This window comes from Cherax quadricarinatus, chromosome 29, assembly GCF_038502225.1.
Source record: "Cherax quadricarinatus isolate ZL_2023a chromosome 29, ASM3850222v1, whole genome shotgun sequence".
Classification (NCBI taxonomy): domain Eukaryota; kingdom Metazoa; phylum Arthropoda; class Malacostraca; order Decapoda; family Parastacidae; genus Cherax; species Cherax quadricarinatus.
The window spans coordinates 4,180,899-4,203,548 of record NC_091320.1 but is presented as its reverse complement, the minus strand read 5'-3'; the positions used below and the strand labels follow the sequence as shown (position 1 = coordinate 4,203,548).

The window sequence follows — 22,650 nt, the reverse complement described above, 5'->3', positions numbered from 1 at the left end:
TCTGGTGTATGATGTAACGACTCCCAGATGTTTCGCCCAGTCGTCTCTGCCACGACTCGCTCCACGCTCGCCGGCAGTGACAGCCCAGCGACAGTACCAGTCCAGAAGTGTCCTCCTGAGTTGCTTGCCAGAAGTCCTGCCCAGTTGCCGAGTTTTGTCGACGCCTCACTCGAGGGCACCAGCATGTCGTGCCCCAGGTTGAGTGAAACTTGCAGCGACTCCTACGATGTCTGCTTCACCGTTCCAGAGGAGACCATAACCTGTTACGTCACAGCTCAGCCGCAACGATATCTCCTGTGTTGCAGTGTCTGTCCAGATGCAGAAAGGCGTGCAGTGATGCCCATCGACGCTCACTGCCTATGACCACGATGTTTAGCACACCCTACATGTTTTTTTCTTCCCTCCCTCTAGGAAGTTTTTTTTTCCATGTCTATATATATATGTTTTTATTTTGTGTTCTGTGCCCTGTGCGAATGTAGACAGCCTGTACTGTCTGCCAGCTTAGTTCATATTTCGCGCCAGTCAAGTGCTGCCGTCCCACACACACTCACTCTCACAGCGGCCTGGCAGGAAGACCTACTAGTAGCTCTCTCTCGTGGGATGGCCTTCCCGGGCCATGGGCACAACACACAAGCCTGTGTACCCACCACGACATTACAAATAAACAAAGAAGCCTCCGAACACGTTTATAATTCACACCCCGCTTGCAGCATTACCAATAAACCCATTAAACAATAACATGACGAGGCATTGAACATGGCAGTGAGTTGGATAGCGATGAGCATTGCAAACAAATCCACCGTAAAATTGCTGGCCAGCTCTAGTAAATATCCTTTTTTTACTCTATTTGGAAAAGCGAAGAAAGACAGCCTAGAGGTTATTATTACCTGAGGGCTATTAACGCCTGACGGTTATTAACAATTGAAAGTTATTAACCCAAAAGCAACAGTATTAATACAGTATAACTCTAAGAAAGCCAAAGAGTGTGGCTTGCTCCACTGGGGGTCCTTCAAGCCACCAGTAACATTCGACCATCAACAAATGACATGTATCCATGTAACTAATTGATGCTGCGTCACCATGGGCGGTAGGTCTAAGGAGGTGTGTTCTTATGAATATATTTACCGAGGAATCGAACCCTGGCTTTTTGGTTTGTGAGCTGAACTTTCTATTACATTCACGACAAGTGTTTGATAACGTTGTGTTGTCACTCAAGGGTATGTACCACTGATACTAGTTAGTGTTACTAGTGTTGTCACTGATACTAGTGTTAGTGTTACTAGTGTTGTCACTGATACTAGTGTTGTCACTGATACTAGTGTCGTCGCTCACATGTGCTTGGAATCGTAGCTGTTAAGGAGAACTTGCACTCAGAGAAACAGAGAGAGAAACCAGAGACGGACACAAAAAAAAAAAACTCGTGGTTTTTCGGAAGTTTTGGAGAGATGAAAGTTGTGTTGGCTGGAGGAATGACTGTGGGTTATAACAGCATCATGAATATTAATGTAGAGAGGCAGTACGCAAGAAGCTAAATTCATTACGTGAAATATTTTTCTTTCTCTTCTAATTTTGTTTCTGTGTAAAGCTATGGATAAAGACACAAATGCGGTATACTGCAATACTTTGTTGACAACGTTTCGCCCACCCTGTGGATTTTATTGTCACGGTGAGAAATGTGCATATACAGAATATAGTTGATAAGTGAGACATTTGAGAATCCTTATTCTGGAAATGTTTTCCTATCCAGTGGCTTCTTTAGTCCAATTCAAAGAAGAACGGTGGATGAGGAGTTTAAGGTAATCAGTCCCTCAGATTGGAGTCGATGTGTTTAGTCCATCAATCTTGACAAAAGTACAGCATATGCGCGGAAAAGTGACTTATATACTGCAAACATATGAGGTGAAGTGGTGGTAGGCGGTGTCACCAGTGGAAAATTCCAATAGTGGAAATAGATCAAACTTATTGATTTAGGCAAACATCAAGATCCCAAAGTGTTGGTATGCCTGACACAAACAACATCTTGGGATCTTGATAAAGGGAATTCTACACTTGTATAACATATAAGCATGCCCTACTTCCGCCTGTAGATTTTTTTCAGAGTGACGCCGCCTCCGGCTGCTTCGTCTCACCTGTCTACAGTATATAAGCCCCTCTTCGCGAATATGCTGTACATTATCAATACTGATAGACTAATTAAATCGACTCCAGGCTGAGGGACTGACTACCTCAAACACCTTCAGACCATCACAATTCTTCTTTGTATAGGACTGATGAAGCCACTGTATGGCGAAACATTTCCAAAAAAAGTTACCCAAGTATTACACATTGGTCTAATTTTCAATAGGCTCCAATAGAAAACATCAGGTTACACACACACACACACACACACACACACACACACACACACAAATGAATGCATTGCAGAAATGAGAAAAGCAGGAAAACTTGGAGAAAGAAACCTGCCGATAAAACCAGTCAGCAAACTTCGACGGGAAAGTTTTGCTGGACATCCGAAGCCAAGGCAAAAGTTTTGTCGTAGTTATCTGAGAAAAATTCAGATTTGTGTCTTAGCTAAAAGGGATTTATCCAAGTAGACGTCGAGGAAGAGATAAGAACCACATTCTCACAGTGACAGGAATGTCACGCTTAAAGGAAAAGTCATGGCGTATATTTCCAAGAGAGATTAAAGCCTAGCTACTTCTACGTCTGTCTAGAATGTAGATAGACAGTTACGGTAAGGGTAGCACAGAACAAGGGCTCTCTGTCTACCCAGCCACTATATAAGCATCAAGAAACTTTCCTTAAGGAAGGTACCTTGATGCTGGTGAGGGGCCTGATTGCCCCCCAGGACACTGTGACCCATACGGGACTGATCCTTCCACCAAATAATAATAATAATAATAATAATATAATAATAATAATAATAATAATAATAGTATTATTATTATTATTATTATTATTATTATTATTATTATTATATAATTTCTATTATTATAAATTTTATTGTTATAGCGACTATAACGACAATAATAATAATAATTATAATAGCAGTTTACATTTTTCTGCCACCTTCACATGAAAGTTCAGAAGGAGGGTACAGACGATAATAAAGTCTCCAAGTGACAATAATAACAATAACTGCTCTTTAATCTTCGCTCCTTCCACGAGACACGAGAAAGCTTCAAGGAGGCTTAAGGAAGCCAGTTACATCTCCGCTACCGTCACCTCCATCGCTATCAAAGGTCTAGGAGGGTTAACGCCAGCCACGAGAAGACAACACTATCCCTTGTACCAGCCGTTATAAGGAATACATGTGCGAGACGGTTAGGAATTTGTTATCACGCGTGTATGAACAAAGATCTGCATGTCGAACTAAAACCCCCATCAACATCTGTGTTGTATATCGTTTGCAGGTGTCCCTTAGCTCCATCGCTGGCGCACTAGGCTCACACACCGAGGTCCCGGGGTCAATCCCCGGTACGGGTAGAAACATTAGGACGTGTTTCCTTTAGACACCTGCTATCCATGTTCACCTATCAGTAAAATAGGTACCTGGGTGTTAGTCGGCTGGTGTGGGTCGCATCCTGGGGGACAAAATCTATTTTTCCCGAAATGCTCTGCATAACAAGGGGCTTTCTACATAGTAGTATATCATTGATGTCAACTAGGTCTGTACACCTTGTACATGCACATGCAGAAATATTATTATTATTATTATTATTATTATTATTATTCTTGTTGTAACACGGCGTCACACCACATGGACTGGCTCAGAGCGACCATGTTATTCGACAAATAAAACAGAAGGAGAGAAAAATGCCTGGAATGAGCTCTCATTCAAACCACAGACGACATCGCCCACATCCAGGGAAGATTCCATTTGCCAGGGTCCCTGGATCTCCTGGCTCGCTTCCTTCTCAGCAAAAATGGTCCTTCTGCCGTAGTGAGGGCCACACCTCACGACTCTTCGTCACCGCCTCTCCTCATTAAAGTTTCCTATTCATACCACGTTCTCAAAATTGCAAAAGCTTGGTCTCCAAACAAATTGTTGCTTCAATAAACGTTTCTATCTGCCATGGTGTCTTATTGATCAGCAGTTTGGTTTTACAACCTCTTTCCGAAATTGAAAAAAGAGGTGTACGGACACACAATTCCAGTGTTGCTGCAAATAACACATTTTCTGGACTAACATTGACCAACCTATAAGAGGAGAAATAAGACATCAACCAGACTAGAAAAAAGGTGAACGGACACTCATTTGCAACAGACTGTCTGCTGCAAGGAAACAATTCAGACTGAACGTACAGGTGATGAATTAGACATATATGCAACTCTTGGGTATTTTAACTGTAAAGTAAAAGGACACAAGTGCAACTAATGTGACATTTTATTGTGGCAACGTTTCGCTCTCCAGGAGCTTTGTCAAGCCGTTACAAACAATGTGCAACTTAATTATTGGTAGGTAGGTAGGTAGGTAGGTTACCTACCAACCTGTCGGTATTGTATACTATTTTGATGTTCAAGTTAATTGTTCTAACATATTGTATCACTACTGCTACTACTACTACTACTACTACCACTAGTATTGCACCTCACTATATATACCCTCTGTGTGCATGTACTATTTGTAACGGCTTGACAAAAGCTCCTGGAGAGCGAAACGTTGCCACAATAAAATGTCACACTAGTTGCACTTGTGTCCTTTTACTTTACATATTGTCGGTAATTCTACCAACTTTATTACAATCTTAACTGTTGAAACGTTTTAGCGGTAAATATACCTAACTGTTGCACATCTATCTTACTCATCAATTCGTCGGTATTTTGTATCATTGACAACAAAACGTATAGGTGCATGACCCTACAAGTACCATAATTCACCAAATGAAAGGGAGAGTGAGCAATGGTAAACCGTTTGAAGCAACTTGAGTAAACTCATTCCTGAGCCAATAATTTAAACCAAAACCCAAATAAAAGTTCACATTATGGCATAAGTAAAGTTATTCAGGTATGAAACCAGTAGCGGACTATGACTCAAGAAATCGTAATAACACGATGGCAAAAAAACCAGGGTACGGGTAGGTTCAGAACCCATCCAACCCTAGTTGGATGCATCTTATTGTAGCCAACTGGCCCGTTGACTTACGCTCAAGCCTGGAGTTTTACGACTCACTCGCCATGGGTTCTAACCCCACCCGTACTGTGGTTTGTCATTAAAGCGCTACACCTGAAGGTAACTAACGATCTTCAACAACGTCATTTCCCAAACGATACTTGATTACCTAAATATATTCACATCCTTGCAACTCTTTCAAAAACCAGAGATCCACCAGTTGTTCGTCAACCATTGACTTTTTTAGCATTTTAAAACCCAGGAGTATTTTGTGTAAACGTTTTTTTTTTGTAATAAAATAGCTGACATAGCGAAAGAGCACTTCAGCAGAAAATAAACCCAGCAGAGTATAAGGCAAATAAACCAAGCAGAGTATAAGGTAAATAAACCAGAGTATAAGGTAAATAAACCAAGCAGAGTATAAGGTAAATAAACCAGAGTATAAGGTAAACCCAGCAGAGTATAAGGTAAATAAACCCAGCAGAGTACAAGGTAAATAAACCCAGCAGAGTATAAGGTAAATAAACCCAGAAGATTATAAGGTAAATAAACCAAGCATAGTATAAGGTAAATAAACGCAGCAGAGTATAAGGTAAATAAACCAAGCAGAGTACAAGGTTAAACCAACCAAGCAGAGTGTAAAGTAAAACCCAGCAGAGTATAAGGTAAATAACCCAAGCAGAGTATAAGGTAAATAAACCCAGCAGAATATAAGGTAAGCCCAGCAGAGAATAAAATAAACCCAGCAGAGTATAAGGTAAACCCAAGCAGAGTATAAGGTAAATAAACCCAGCAGAGTATAAGGTAAACCCAGCAGAGAATAAAATGAACCCAGCAGAGTATAAGGTAAACCCAGCAGAGAATAAAATGAACCCAGCAGAGTATAAGGTAAACCCAGAAGAGTATAAGGTAAAGCCCAGCAGAGTATAAGGTAAATAAACCAAACAGTATAAGGTAAATAAACCCAGCAGAGTATAAGGTAAATAAACCAAGGAGAGTATAAAGTAAATAAACCAACCAAGCAGAGTATAAAGTAAAACCCAGCAGACTATAAGGTAAATAACCCAAGCAGAGTATAAGGTAAATAAACCCAGCAGAGTATAAGGTAAACCCAGCAGAGAATAAAATGAACCCAGCAGAGTATAAGATAAACCCAGAAGAGTATAAGGCAAAGCCCAGCAGAGTATAAGGTAAATAAACCAAGCAGTATAAGGTAAATAAACCCAGCAGAGTATAAGGTAAATAAACCAAGCAGTATAAGGTAAATAAACCAAGCAGAGTATAAGATAATAAACTAAGCAGTATAAGGTAAATAAGCCAAGCAGAGTATAAGGTAAATAAACTAAGCAGAGTATAAGGTAAATTAAGCAGTATAAGGCAAACCAAGCAGCATAAGGTAAATAAACCAAGCAGAGCATAAGGTAAATATACCCAGCAGAGTATAAGGTAAATAAACCAAGCAGTATAAGGTAAACAAACCAAGCAGAGTATAAGGTAAATAAACCAAGCAGAGCATAAGGTAAATATACCCAGCAGAGTATAAGGTAAATAAACCAAGCAGTATAAGGTAAACAAACCAAGCAGAGTATAAGGTAAATAAACCAAGCAGTATAAGGTAAATAAGCCAAGCAGTATAAGGTAAATAAACCAAGCAGAGTATAAGATAATAAACTAAGCAGTATAAGGTAAATAAGCCAAGCAGAGTATAAGGTAAATAAACTAAGCAGTATAAGGTAAATAAACTAAGCAGAGTATAAGGTAAATAAACTAAGCAGTATAAGGTAAATAAACTAAGCAGAGTATAAGGTAAATTAAGCAGTATAAGGCAAACCAAGCAGAGTGTAAGGTAATAAACTAAGCAGTATAAGGTAAATAAACCAAGCTGTATAAGGTAAATAAACCAGAGTATAACATAAATAAACTAGCAGTATAAGGTAAATAAACCAAGCAGTATAAGGTAAACCAAGCAGTATAAGGTAAATAAACCAAGCAGAGCATAAGGTAAATATACCCAGCAAAGTATAAGGTAAATAAACCAAGCAGTATAAGGTAAATAAACCAAGCAGAGCATAAGGTAAATATACCCAGCAGAGTATAAGGTAAATAAACCAAGCAGTATAAGGTAAACAAACCAAGCAGAGTATAAGGTAAATAAACCAAGCAGTATAAGGTAAATAAACCAAGCAGAGCATAAGGTAAATATACCCAGCAGAGTATAAGGTAAATAAACCAAGCAGAGTATAAGGTAAATAAACCAAGCAGAGTATAAGGTAAATAAACCAAGCAGTATAAGGTAAATAAACCAAGCAGAGCATAAGGTAAATATACCCATCAGAGTATAAGGTAAATAAACCAAGCAGTATAAGGTAAATAAACCAAGCAGAGCATAAGGTAAATATACCTATCAGAGTATAAGGTAAATAAACCAAGCAGTATAAGGTAAATAAACCAAGCAGAGCATAAGGTAAATATACCCATCAGAGTATAAGGTAAATAAACCAAGCAGAGCATAAGGTAAATATACCCATCAGAGTATAAGGTAAATAAACCAAGCAGTATAAGGTAAATAAACCAAGCAGAGCATAAGGTAAATACACCCATCAGAGTATAGGTTTGTCGTCTTTGAAGCGGAAAATAATATAAATAGCTTAACTTTGACCAATATTAATGGTATAACCTGATGAATTATTAGTAATGATTTTATCACATCTGATCAGAGGAAGAACAGAAACTGTTCCCCCAAATAAATAATGAAGAAATATTGGAGGAGCCTACTAACTTTTCTAAGCCTCGTCGGCTCAGGCAGAAGTTCATGATCGGTGTCCGAAATTTTTATTACGAAAGAAGTTTCTTTCGTCTCTGAAGGAATATGAGGGAAAACTTATCAAAACCTCAAAATATTCAACAGTAGATACAGTGATTGTGGATTAGAAATTTCTAAGGCCATTGTGGCCTTCGTAGAAAACAATTATTTTGTATATAGACGATAATGATTAGGAATTGCTAGGACTGAAGAAATACCAAGAAGCAAGACGTGTTAAGACAATATGCAGGTTAGTCATGCAAGTTAGTATTCGTAAAGCTTATATCTGCAGATTTAAGGTGAGAGTTTGCTTTAACTAAATCTGGATATACGGAATAAATTATCCTTTCCCGGTATGGTTCAGGTGAATTAACACTCCGGCCGTCTCCCACCAAGGTAGGGTGACCCGAAAAATAGAAGAAAACGCTTCTACTGTCACTCATTCAATCACTTTCTTGCCAGAACGGTGTCGACATCAGAGCTCACTTGACCCTTCAAACAGCACCGTCCCCCCACTCATCCTTCAGAGTGCAGGCACTGTACTTAACACCTCCAGGACTCAAGTCCTGCTAACTGATCTCTTTCTCGACCATTGCTGCGGGATAGGACAGAGTCGTGAGACTCCTTATTTAAAATTTCAAAGCATGAGAGCCCCAGACAGCCCAGTAACTGTGTTAAACTCAGGTGCTTTATACACCCTTTTTTTTTATGTGACTTCCTCTGATCATCTCCTCCCACCCTTCCTTCCTTCCTCTCTCCCTCCCTCCTCGTCTCCCTATCTCTCTCTCATTCTCTCCCTCCATCCCCCCTCCTCTCCCTCCCTCCCTTCATCCCTCCTCCTCTCCCTCCCTCCCTCCTCCCTCCTTCCCTCCCTCTCTCTCATTCTCTCTCTTCCTCCCTCCCTCCTTCTCTCCCTTTTTCTATCCCTCCCTCCTCTCCCTCATTCTCTCCTTCCCTCCCTCATTCTCCCTCTCTCCCTCCCTCCCTCCTCTTCCTCCCTACCTCCCTCCCTACTTCTCTGCCTCCCTCCCTCCTTCTCTCCCTCCTTCGTTTCCTCCCTCCTTCTCTCCCTCCATCCCTATCTCCCTTCCTACTTCTCTCCCTCTCTCCCTCCCTCCTCCTCTCTCTCCCTACTAGTGTTGTGTACTACTGTTGTGTACTAGTGTTTTATACTAATGTTCCCTGGCAATTACTCAGGCCTCCCTAGGGGGCGAGACCCCCTGTGTTATGGGCCACTGATTTATCCCATTAACCACTGTCAACTGCATAAGTTTTTGTGAACACTGAGGTACTGGTTAACACTGGTGGCTCTCGCTCTACCTTCCTCCCTCCATCACTCTACCTTCCTCCCTCCATCACTCTACCTTCCTCCCTCCATCACTCTACCTTCCTCCCTCCATCACTCTACCTTCCTCCCTCCATCACTCTACCTTCCTCCTTCCATCACTCTACCTTCCTCCCTCCATCACTCTACCTTCCTCCTTCCATCACTCTACCTTCCTCCCTCCATCACTCTACCTTCCTCCCTCCATCACTCTACCTTCCTCCCTCCATCACTCTACCTTCCTCCTTCCATCACTCTACCTTCCTCCCTCCATCACTCTACCTTCCTCCCTCCATCACTCTACCTTCCTCCCTCCATCACTCTACCTTCCTCCCTCCATCACTCTACCTTCCTCCTTCCATCATTCTACCTTCCTCCCTCCATCACTCTACCTTCCTCCCTCCATCACTCTACCTTCCTCCCTCCATCACTCTACCTTCCTCCCTCCATCACTCTACCTTCCTCCTTCCATCACTCTACCTTCCTCCTTCCATCACGCTACCTACCTCCCTCCATCACTCTACCTTCCTCCTTCCATCACGCTACCTTCCTCCCTCCATCACTCTACCTTCCTCCCTCCATCACTCTACCTTCCTCCCTCCATCACTCTACCTTCCTCCTTCCATCACTCTACATTTCCTCCCTCCATCACTCTACCTTCCTCCATCCATCAATCTACCTTCCTCCCTCCATCAATCTACCTTCCTCCCTTCATCACTCTACCTCCCTCCCTCCCTCCCTCCATCACTCTACCTTTCTCCCTCACTCTACTTCCCTCCCTCCATCACTCTACCTACCTCCCTCCATCACTCTACTTTCCTCCCTCCATCACTCTACCTTCCTCCTTCCATCACTCTACCTTCCTCCCTCCATCACTCTACCTTCCTCCATCACTCTACCTTCCTCCTTCCATCACTCTACTTTCCTCCCTCCATCACTCTACCTTCCTCCTTCCATCACTCTACCTTCCTCCCTCCATCACTCTACCTTCCTCCCTCCATCACTCTACCTTCCTCCCTCCATCACTCTACCTTCCTCCCTCCATCACTCTACCTTCCTGCCTCCATCACTCTACCTTCCTCCCTCCATCAATCTACCTTCCTCCCTCCATCAATCTACCTTCCTCCCTCCATCAATCTACCTTCCTCCCTTCATCACTCTACCTCCCTCCCTCCCTCCCTCCATCACTCTACCTACCTCCCTCCCTCCATCACTCTACCTTCCTCCATCACTCTACCTTCCTCCTTCCATCACTCTACTTTCCTCCCTCCATCACTCTACCTTCCTCCCTCAATCACTCTACCTTCCTCCCTCCATCACTCTACCTTCCTGCCTCCATCACTCTACCTTCCTCCCTCCATCACTCTACCTTCCTCCCTCCATCAATCTACCTTCCTCCCTCCATCAATCTACCTTCCTCCCTCCATCACTCTTCCTACCTCCCTCCCTCCATCACTCTACCTTCCTGCCTCCATCACTCTACCTTCCTCCCTCCATCAATCTACCTTCCTCCCTTCATCACTCTACCTGCCTCCCTCCCTCCCTCCATCACTCTATTTTTCTCCCTCACTCTACTTCCCTCCCTCCATCACTCTACCTACCTCCCTCCCTCCATCACTCTACCTTCTTCCCTCCATCACTCTATCTCCCTCCCTCCCTCCCTCCATCACTCTACCTACCTCCCTCCCTCCATCACTCAACGTTTTTCCCTACATCACTCTACTTCCCTCCCTCCATCACTCTACCTTCCTCCCTCCATCACTCTACCTTCCTCCCTCCATCACTCTACCTTCCTCCCTCCATCACTCTACCTTCCTCCCTCCATCAATCTACCTTCCTCCCTCCATCAATCTACCTTCCTCCCTTCATCACTCTACCTCCCTCCCTCCCTCCCTCCCTCCATCACTCTACCTTTCTCCCTCACTCTACTTCCCTCCCTCCATCACTCTACCTACCTCCCTCCCTCCATCACTCTACCTTCCTCCCTCCATCACTCTACCTTCCTCCTTCCATCACTCTACCTTCCTCCCTTCATCACTCTACCTTCCTCCATCACTCTACCTTCCTCCTTCCATCACTCTACCTTCCTCCCTCCATCACTCTACCTTCCTCCCTCCATCACTCTACCTTCCTCCCTCCATCACTCTACCTTCCTCCCTCCATTACTCTACCTTCCTCCCTCCATCACTCTACCTTCCTCCCTAAATCACTCTACCTTCCTCCCTCCATCAATCTACCTTCCTCCCTCCATCAATCTACCTTCCTCCCTCCATCACTCTACCTTCCTCCCTCCATCACTCTACCTTCCTCCCTCCATCAATCTACCTTCCTCCCTCCCTCACTCTACTTCCCTCCCTCCATCACTTTACCTACCTCCCTCCCTCCATCACTCTACGTTCCTCCCTCCATCACTCTACCTTCCTCCTTCCATCACTCTACCTTCCTCCATCACTCTGCCTTCCTCCCTCCATCACTCTACCTTCCTCCCTCCATCACTCTACCTTCCTCCCTTCATCATTCTACCTCCCTCCCTCCATCACTCTACCTTTCTCCTTAACTCTACCTCCCTCCCTCCATCACTCTACTTCCCTCCCTCCATCACTCGACCTACCTCCCTCCCTCCATCACTCTACCTTCCTCCCTCCATCACTCTACCTTCCTCCTTCCATCGCTCTACCTTCCTCCCTCCATCACTCTACCTTCCTCCATCACTCTACCTTCCTCCTTCCATCACTCTACCTTCCTCCTTCCATCACTCTACCTTCCTCCCTCCATCACTCTACCTTCCTCCCTCCATCACTCTACCTTCCTCCCTCCATCACTCTACCTTCCTCCCTTCATCATTCTACCTCCATCCCTCCATCACTCTACCTTTCTCCCTCACTCTACCTCCCTCCCTCCATCACTCTACATACCTCCCTCCCTCCATCACTCTACGTTTCTCCCTACATCACTCTGCTTCCCTCCCTCCATCACTCTACCTTCCTCCCTCCATTACTCTACCTCCCTCCCTCCATCACTCTACCTTCCTTCCTCCATTACTCTACCTCCCTCTCTCCCTCAATCTACCTCCCTCCCTCCATCATTCTACCTCTCTCCCTCACTCTACCACCTACCTCAACTTACGACACCCATCCTCTGTACACTATCACCTCTCCACACTCGTCGACTAAATCCCAGGTACCTATTTCCTGGGAATCGAACCAGGGACCTCAGTGTGTGATCCGATAGCACTACCAACCGAGCTACGGGACATCCAGACCTAGACATAGGCAGACGTTCGATCATCTGGGCTCTGCCTCTGAGATGTCATGGGCTCAGTCACGCACGCAGCGGCCAGATGGATCTCAGTTCAACATTATAACAAATACTTATTGGTACCATTACGATAAATAAACACTTTTCTGTTGTTGTATTTAAAAAAAAGAAATGATTTTACATTATATTTTCTTAACTATTGTTATCAGAAACCATACCATTATTATTTCTAAAATATTTCGGTTATGTGATCGGTTATGAGATCGGTTATGAGATCGGTTATGAGGTTGTTGGATAATATTTATATAAATAATCTCAACCTGCGAGAATATTAACCTCGGAAATTACATAGAGTTTTACACATGTAACCCACACTTAAAAGAGAGAAAATTATGACCACGTTTAGGTCGGTATCGGACTATTAACTAGTCACACTAACACCTATAGGTAAGGGAGCCAGTATATATACTAGAGGAAGGTAGGAATTGTACAGAGAGAGGAGGAAGAAAGAAGGAAGCGGAGTTAGCTTAATATTACACTAACCTCAAAGCAAATTAAACGCTATGGCCAAGCGGAAGTTAGAGGTTTCGCTCACTAGCTAGTTTTTGACGCTTCTAGCATAGTAGCTCTTCTCTGAAAACAAGATTCCCTCTTAGGAACATTCTTAGAACCACACTCCTGGTGGAGCTCACGCGGGGACTTAGGAATTGTTAGTTGAGTGCTTTAAGTAAATTTAAAAGCAGTTGTCTTTAAGGTTCCCTAATTACTTCGTGTGCTCACATATATATATATATATATATATATATATATATATATATATATATATATATATATATATATATATATATATATATATATATATGTATATATATATATATATGTATATGCAAAACAACCACTCTGAAAGAATAGAGAAATTCCAAGCGCTTTCGTGACTACTCACATTATCAAGGAACTATGACAGTAAAGCATCCAAGGAAGCTATATAAGGGGTCTGGCCAGCACCTCACTATCAGATCCCACAACGGTTAAACACCTGACGCGCGCCGACCCAACTTGGATAGGTCCTTTGCACAACTCACCCACAAACTATTCTACCCAAGAAAATTTAAAAATTATTATTTGTCCAGTGTATTATTAAATTCTTCCCAAATTCTATTAATTATAAATGGATCTAATTTATATAAACCAAAGGAAATATTCATATTATTGTCAAAACTGCTTTTTATGAAACAAGATTCAATTATATTCCTGTCGACCATGGACTTGCTTGATACTACTTTCTCAACTTTTTGAAAATCAATTGGATGGTTAAAATCTCTTACATGAATAAATAGAGCATTGGAATCTTGTCCAGTTCTAATGCTATATTTATGTTGTTTTAATCTTAGTTCGAGATTTTTACCAGTTTGACCGTAATGAACTTTATCGCAAATTTTACAAGGAATCTTATAGACACATCCATCAGCATTTTGGGGGGAATTCTTTATCAAAAGTTTTTTTACTGTATCAAGATTTTTGAATACAACTTTAATATTAAAAGTCTTAAGAAGAGAAGGCATATCAACCAAGTTTCCATGGTAAGGGAGAACCAACATATTTTTAGTTGAATAAGGCTGGTTGTCCCTTTTTGGATTGTAAAAAGTATTTCTAGCAATTTTAAAAGATTTATCAATTACATTTCTTGGGTATTTTAAATCATTACCTATTTCATAAATTTTGGATATTTCCTCATCTATGAACTCAGGACTACAAATTCGTAAAGCTCTCAAAAACACTGATGAGAAAACAGACAGTTTGACTCTATCTTGATGCGAGGAATAATAGTGGACATAGGAACAGTTTTTTGTAGGTTTTCTGTAAATTTTAAATTTGAATTCATTATTACCCTTAATAATTAAAACATCTAGAAAAGGCAATGAGTTATTTTCTTCAAACTCAATAGTAAATTTTATAGAATGGGCTAAGCTATTTAATTTTCCAAGGAAATGGTGTATATCTACATTTTTGGGCATAAGACACAAAATATCATCAACATATCTGAACCATTTAGCTCTATTAGGGAGGATTGTGTTAAGCAACCTTGTTTCAAAAAATTCCATGTATAGGTTACTAAGAACAGGTGAAAGAGGATTTCCCATTGCCATACCAAACTTCTGAGTGTAAAACTTATCATTAAATACAAATTTTGCATCAACAATGCAAAGTTTAATAAGTTTAATGATAGGAACTTTGCATTGTTGATGCAAAATTTGTATTTAATGATAAGTTTTACACTCAGAAGTTTGGTATGGCAATGGGAAATCCTCTTTCACCTGTTCTTAGTAATCTATACATGGAATTTTTTGAAACAAGGTTGCTTAACACAATCCTGAGCAGTGCTCAGTGGTCAGTCGTCACGTGAGGTCACAGACCCTGAGCTGCCTTGGGGATTAGTGTGGACGGTTACAAAGCATGGCTTGCTTCTGCAGTGTTTTAAAAATTGAGGTTGGAGAGTTGAAGGAGGAGGTCTTGCTTCTCCAGGAGGAGATTAGGAGGCTGAAGGTCCACCTCAATGGGTCTGGGAGAGAGTGTGAGGTGGCTGGAGTTGTGGGGAATGAGGCTTCTAGCAGCGAGGTGCAGTCTGTCTCTCGCTGTGAGGAGGCTGTAGTTGGGGAGGCAGCAACGGCTACCAGCAGTGAGGTGCAGCCCAGCACCTGCTACAAGTGGCGAGTAGTTCACAGTAATGGAAGGCGCATCAGAGTAAGGAAAGTTAAGAGTGAAGATCTGAAGGTAGGAAATCGCTTCTCTGTTCTTCAGGATGAATGTACTTCAGTGGCCAGTGAAGGTAAGGGTACTACTGCCCCTGCTAATGGAGGTAAGCGCATTCTTGTGGTTGGTGACTCTCAGGTAAGATACATTGACCGTGCTTTTTGTAATAGGAATAAGAAGATGAGAGATAGAGTGTGCTTCCCTGGAGCTGGTGTTGGGGACATTGTCAACAGGCTGGATAATATCATGTCAGGTAATGGGAGCAAGCCCATTATCTGTCTCAGTGCTGGTGGAAATGATATTGGGAAGGGTAGGAGAGAAGAGCTGCTAGATAAGTACAGGTCAGCTATAGATTTCATTAAGTCTAAGGGAGGGATCCCAATCATATGTAGCATCTTGCCTAGAAGGGGAGTAGGAAATGAATGGTTGTCTAGGGCAATTGGTGTAAATTGCTGGCTAGACAGATACTGCAAGGAACTTGCAATCCCATTCATTGACAACTGGAACAACTTTTATGGCAAACATGATATGTATGCAAGGGATGGGGTACATCTCTCTGGGGCTGGGGTGGTAGCACTTGCAGACTCGATTGAGAAGGCCATTGGTGAAATGCCTATGATTTTAAACTGATGGAAGATAGAGGTATGGGTGTGTGTGGGAAACAAGCAGGTTGCAACACTTGGGTTGGAAACAGTAAATGTATAAAAGGCATTCAGCATGAAGTTATAAATAAAGACAATAGATCAGGTCAGCAAACAAAGGGGAACAGCAGAGGGCAGCAAGGGACTAGCTCCCTTAAGGTTTACTATACTAATAGCAGGAGTGTAAGAAATAAGATAGATGAGCTAAGATTAATTGCAAGTGCAGGAGACATAGATATTATTGCTATAACAGAGACCTGGCTCAATCTGAAAGATAGAGAGATGCCCTCTGAATGTCACATACAAGGCTATAAATTATTCCACACTGACAGGGTCAACAGGAAAGGTGGTGGAGTAGCGATGTATGTCAGAGACAATTTAAATTGTTGTGTTAGACGAGATATTAAATTAGAAGCGTCAGCCACTGAATCTGTTTGGTTACAGCTTCTCGAGGGCCGAGAAAAACTAATTTTGGGTGTGATTTACAGGGCCCCAAATCTTGATAGGGAGTGCAGTAAACTTCTATGGGACGAAATTCGTAAGGCATCTACATACGAAAATGTTGTGCTAATGGGAGATTTCAACTATAGACAGATTGACTGGAGCAATTTGACAGGAAATTTAGAGTCAGGTGACTTTCTTGATACGATCCAGGATTGTTTTTTAAAACAGTTTGTGACAGAGCCAACTAGGGGAAATAACCTCCTTGACTTGGTTCTTGCCAGTAGGGAAACACTAATTAATAATCTTGAGGTTAATGATGAGCTTGGGGAAAGTGATCACAAATCACTCAGTTTTAATATATCATGGAATTCCCCTAATAATGGCAATCAAGTCTCCGTCCCTGACTTTCGCTTGGCTGATTTCATAGGACTGAAAAATTACTTAGGTGGGCTGAACTGGAATGACCTGACTAAGGGTCAGGTAGGTGGTGATGGTTGCCGATATGATGCTTTCCAGGGCATAGTTCTAGCTGCTCAGTCAAATTATGTTCCAAATAGGGAAATCAGATCAAACAAAAATGATCCTAAATGGATGAACAATAGATTAAAATATCTGATTGGTCAAAAGAGAGGCATATATAGGCAAATCAAAAGAGGAGAGGGGCAATTGAGAAATCGATATATTCAGTTAAAGAGAGAAATAAAAAAGGGAATTAGAAAAGCAAAAAGAGATTATGAGGTTAAAGTTGCAAGAGAATCGAAGACTAACCCAAAAGGATTCTTTCAGGTATACAGAAGTAAGATCAGGGACAAGATAGGCCCACTCAAAAGTTCCTCGGGTCAGCTCACTGACAGTGATAAGGAAATGTGTAGAATTTTTAACACATACTTCCTCTCAGTTTTTACACAGGAGGATACCAGCGATATTCCATTAATGATAAATTATGTAGAACAGGACGATAATAAACTGTGTACTATTAGGGTCACAAGTGACATGGTCCTTAGGCAAATAGATAAATTAAAACCTAACAAATCCCCAGGCCCTGATGAACTGTATGCAAGGGTTCTAAAGGAATGTAAAGAGGAGCTTAGCACACCTTTGGCTAATCTTTTCAACATATCACTACAAACTGGCATGGTGCCAGATAAGTGGAAAATGGCAAATGTGATACCTATTTTCAAAACAGGTGACAGGTCCTTAGCTTCGAACTATAGACCAATAAGCCTAACCTCCATAGTGGGAAAATTTATGGAATCAATAATTGCCGAGGCAGTTCGTAGCCACCTTGAAAAGCATAAATTAATCAACGAATCTCAGCATGGTTTTACAAAGGGGCGTTCCTGCCTTACGAATTTATTAACTTTTTTCACTAAGGTATTTGAGGAGGTAGATCATGGTAATGAATATGATATTGTGTATATGGACTTCAGTAAGGCTTTTGACAGGGTCCCACATCAGAGACTATTGAGGAAAATTAAAGCACATGGAATAGGAGGAGAAATTTTTTCCTGGATAGAGGCATGGTTGACAAATAGGCAGCAGAGAGTTTGCATAAATGGGGAGAAATCAGAGTGGGGAAGTGTCACGAGCGGTGTTCCACAGGGGTCAGTGTTGGGCCCCCTGCTGTTCACAATCTACATAAACGACATAGATGAGGGCATAAAGAGCGACATCGGCAAGTTTGCCGATGACACCAAAATAGGCCGTCGAATTCATTCTGACGAGGACATTCGAACACTCCAGGAAGATTTGAATAGACTGATGCAGTGGTCGGAGAAGTGGCAGATGCAGTTTAATATAGACAAATGCAAAGTTCTAAATGTTGGACAGGACAATAACCATGCCACATATAAACTAAATAATGTAGATCTTAATATTACGGATTGCGAAAAAGATTTAGGAGTTCTGGTTAGCAGTAATCTGAAACCAAGACAACAGTGCATAAGTGTTCGCAATAAAGCTAATAGAATCCTTGGCTTCATATCAAGAAGCATAAATAATAGGAGTCCTCAGGTTGTTCTTCAACTCTATACATCCTTGGTTAGGCCTCATTTAGATTATGCTGCACAGTTTTGGTCACCTTATTACAGAATGGATATAAATTCTCTGGAAAATGTACAAAGGAGGATGACAAAGTTGATCCCATGTATCAGAAACCTTCCCTATGAGGATAGACTAAGGGCCCTGAATCTGCACTCTCTAGAAAGACGTAGAATTAGGGGGGATATGATTGAGGTGTATAAATGGAAGACAGGAATAAATAAAGGGGATGTAAATAGTGTGCTGAAAATATCTAGCCTAGACAGGACTCGCAGCAATGGTTTTAAGTTGGAAAAATTCAGATTCAGGAAGGATATAGGAAAGTACTGGTTTGGTAATAGAGTTGTGGATGAGTGGAACAAACTCCCAAGTACCGTTATAGAGGCCAGAACGTTGTGTAGCTTTAAAAATAGGTTGGATAAATACATGAGTGGATGTGGGTGGGTGTGAGTTAGACCTGATAGCTTGTGCTACCAGGTCGGTTGCCGTGTTCCTCCCTTAAGTCAATGTGACCTGACCTGACTAGGTTGGGTGCATTGGCTTAAGCCTGTAGGAGACTTGGACCTGCCTCGCATGGGCCAGTAGGCCTTCTGCAGTGTTCCTTCGTTCTTATGTTCTTATGTTCTTATGTTCTTATATTTTTGTGTCTTATGCCCAAAAATGTAGATATACACCATTTCCTTGGAAAATTAAATAGCTTAGCCCATTCTATAAACTTTACTGTTGAGTTTGAAGAAAATAACTCATTGCCTTTTCTAGATGTTTTAATTATTAAGGGTAATAATGAATTCAAATTTAAAATTTACAGAAAACCTACAAATAACTGTTCCTATGTCCACTATTATTCCTCGCATCAAGATAGAGTCAAACTGTCTGTTTTCTCATCAATGTCGACCATGGACTTGCTTGATACAACTTTCTCAACTTTTTGAAAATCAATTGGATGGTTAAAATCTCTTACATGAATAAATAGAGCATTGGAATCTTGTCCAGTTCTAATGCTATATTTATGTTGTTTTAATCTTAGTTCGAGATTTTTACCAGTTTGACCCTAATAAACTTTATCGCAAATTTTACAAGGAATCTTATAGACACATCCATCAGCATTTTGGGGGGAATTCTTTATCAAAAGTTTTTTTTACTGTATCAAGATTTTTGAATACAACTTTAATATTAAAAGTCTTAAGAAGAGAAGGCATATCAACCAAGTTTTCATGGTAAGGGAGAACCAACATATTTTTAGTTGAATAAGGCTGGTTGTCCCTTTTTGGATTGTAAAAAGTATTTCTAGCAATTTTAAAAGATTTATCAATTACATTTCTTGGGTATTTTAAATCATTACCTATTTCATAAATTTTGGATATTTCCTCATCTATGAACTCAGGACTACAAATTCGTAAAGCTCTCAAAAACATTGATGAGAAAACAGACAGTTTGACTCTATCTTGATGCGAGGAATAATAGTGGACATAGGAACAGTTATTTGTAGGTTTTCTGTAATTTTTAAATATCTATATATATATAAATATAAATATATATATATATATATATATATATATATATATATATATATATATATATATATATATATATATATATATAATACTAGTTAAGAGGTTTTATGAGGATAGTGAGGCTCAGGCTAGAGTAGGTAGGAGGGAGGGAGGGAGGAAAAAGAGAGAGAGAGAGAGAGAGAGAGAGAGAGAGAGAGAGAGAGATTATTTCCCAGTAAAAATAATAAACTATATAAAATATACATAAGTAAACTTAAGGTCCACCTCCAGGTGGATAATATAACTTCAGTTCTCCCTTCATAGTGTCAGCATCGCATACTCAGCTCCTGGTACCAGGTTTGTAGATGAATGGTTCATAGAACCGACATGTTGATAAATTAGACACATGTGCAATTCTTGGGTATCTTTATTGAGGAAACGTGTGGCGAAACGTTTCCTCAATAAAGATACCCAAGAGTTGCACATGTGTCTAATTTATCAACATGTCGGTTCTCTGAACCATTCATCTACAAACCTGTCAGACACTGCAAATTCTTGGGATCTTAATACTTGGGAATTCTTCGCTTGCCTAATTCTTGGGCACGACCTACTTCAACATTGAACAAATGTTACACGACCTATGACTGCTTCACCTCTCCTGCCAACGGTTTATAAGCTCCTTCTCAGCACGTATGCCGTATTCTATTCAAGATTGATGGACTGACCACATCGACTCAAGGTTGAGGGACTGATTACCTCATTCTCCTCCTGTTCTTCAAGATTCTCCTTTGTATGGACTGATGAAGCCACTGTGTGGCGAAACGTTTCCTCAATAAAGATACCCAAGAATTGCACATGTGTCTAATTTATCATCCTGGTACCAGGAATATACACAGCACTGGCAGTGTGGATAGGGGCAAAAGAGACGTTTGGTTTTCTATATAAAACACAAAAATTAGTGTTAAAACGAGGGAATTCTTAATCTCGAGTTATTTTCTCTTGCTATTGTAGAATGTTGACTCACCATTGTGTACTGCTATTGTGACTCACCGTTCTTACTCTTGTGACTTGTGGGGAAACTCATCTTCGTGATTCACCATTGTAATTCATCATTGGGAAGAGACTCACCATTGAGAGGAGACTCACCGCTGTTACTCACCGTTGTTAGGAGTACCTGCTGTTACAAATGAACGGTGACTCACCTTTGATAGAAGACTCGCCGTTTAAAGAATACTTACCATTGAGAACGTGAAGGTTAACGGAGGCATCTTCGCCGTTGGATGGACTACAGGTGTACTTGCCGGAGTCTCCAGGTCCTGCCTCTTTGACCAGCAAGTGACTGACAGTGTCGCGGCCCGTCTGGGTGTGTACCGTCACTCCTCCTCGTCCCTCGTAGTCTATAACCTGTCCAGGGGAAGATGGTCAGTGACAGTGGCACTCAGGGGAAGATAGTGACAGGTGGTACTTAGAGGAAAATAGTGACAGGTGGTACTCAGGGGAATATAGTGCCAGGTGGTACTCAAGGGATGATTGTGACAGATGGTACTCAGGGGAAGATTGTGACAGATGGTACTCAGGGGAAGATAGTGCCAGGTGGTGCTCAGGGGAAGATAGTGCCAGGTGGTGCAGAGAGGAAGATTGTGACAGATGGTACTCAGGGGAAGACAGTCAGTGCCACAATGTTTCATAGTGCCAGAGTAATGATTAGTACCATTGTAGTACTTAGTGCAAGTTCAAGAACTTAGTGCCAGTGAACTAGATAATGCCAAGGTCCTGGATAATGCCATGGTGCTAATTAGTGAACATTGCTGGTAAGTGGTCAGTGCTAGAGTAGCGGATAGTGATAAATATAGCAGTTACTTAGAGGGACCTGGGTACTGTATATTGTAGTGGTTAATGTAAGCTTAGTTCATGGGTAAGGTTAGTGCACGGGTGAGGGTAGTGCACGGGTGAGGTTAGTGCACGAGTGAGATTAGTGCACTAGTGAAATTAGCGCATGGGTAGCGTTAGTGCATGGGCCGTGGTTAATGCATGGGTAACGTTAATGGCTGGGTAAAGTTAGTTCATGGGTAAGGTTAGTGCATGGGTAAGGTCAGTGCATGGGTAAGGTCAGTGCATGGGTAAGGTTAGTGCATGGGAGAGGTTAATTCATGGGTAAGGTTGGTGCATGGGTGAGATTAGTGTATGGGTGGGGCTAGTGCATGGGTGAGATTAACTCATGGGTGAGGTTAGTGCACGGATGAGGCTAGTACCATGGCAGTGGTTAGTGCCAGGGTACAGGTTAGTGCCAGGGCAATGGTCAGTGTCAAGATTATTGCCAGGGCAGTTATAAATACCAGGTTAGATGCCAGGTTTGTGCCCACAAAGTGCCTGTGAAGTAGATGGTGGCCAAAAATAGTCAGGTGAGTGAATCAGTACCTTGTTAGTGGGGAGGTGATAGTGAAGTTGGGAGGTGATAGTGAAGTGAGGAGGTGATAGTGTAGTGGCCAGGTGATAGTGAAGTGGGGAAGTGATAGTGAAGTGGGGAGGTGATAGTGTAGTGGGCAGGTGATAGTGTAGTGGGCAGGTGATAGTGTAGTGGGCAGGTGACAGTGCAGAGGGGGGCGGTGATACTTTAGTGGAGAGGCGATAGTTGGTTTAGAAAGACACGTAAGCAAACTCTATTACATAGAAGTGATCAAGGTCCCAGGACCGAAACGTTTTCTAATAAATATGTTATAGTGTTTGCTTACGTGTCTTTCTAAACCAACTTGTCGGTATTTATTACCAAGGTTTATACCAGA

At 41.7% G+C, this 22,650-nt stretch overlaps 1 protein-coding gene across 2 annotated transcripts in view; it reads right to left on the bottom strand.

The window, feature by feature from the left end:
- Positions 1-22,650, bottom strand: part of LOC128690483 (uncharacterized) — a 487,473-nt gene that overhangs the window by 25,494 nt on the left and 439,329 nt on the right. For both annotated transcript variants that reach the window (XM_070089605.1, XM_070089606.1), the window contains one exon: positions 21,106-21,271. In XM_070089605.1, the coding sequence (XP_069945706.1) occupies positions 21,106-21,271 (166 nt within the window). The remainder of the gene's footprint in view (positions 1-21,105; positions 21,272-22,650) is intronic.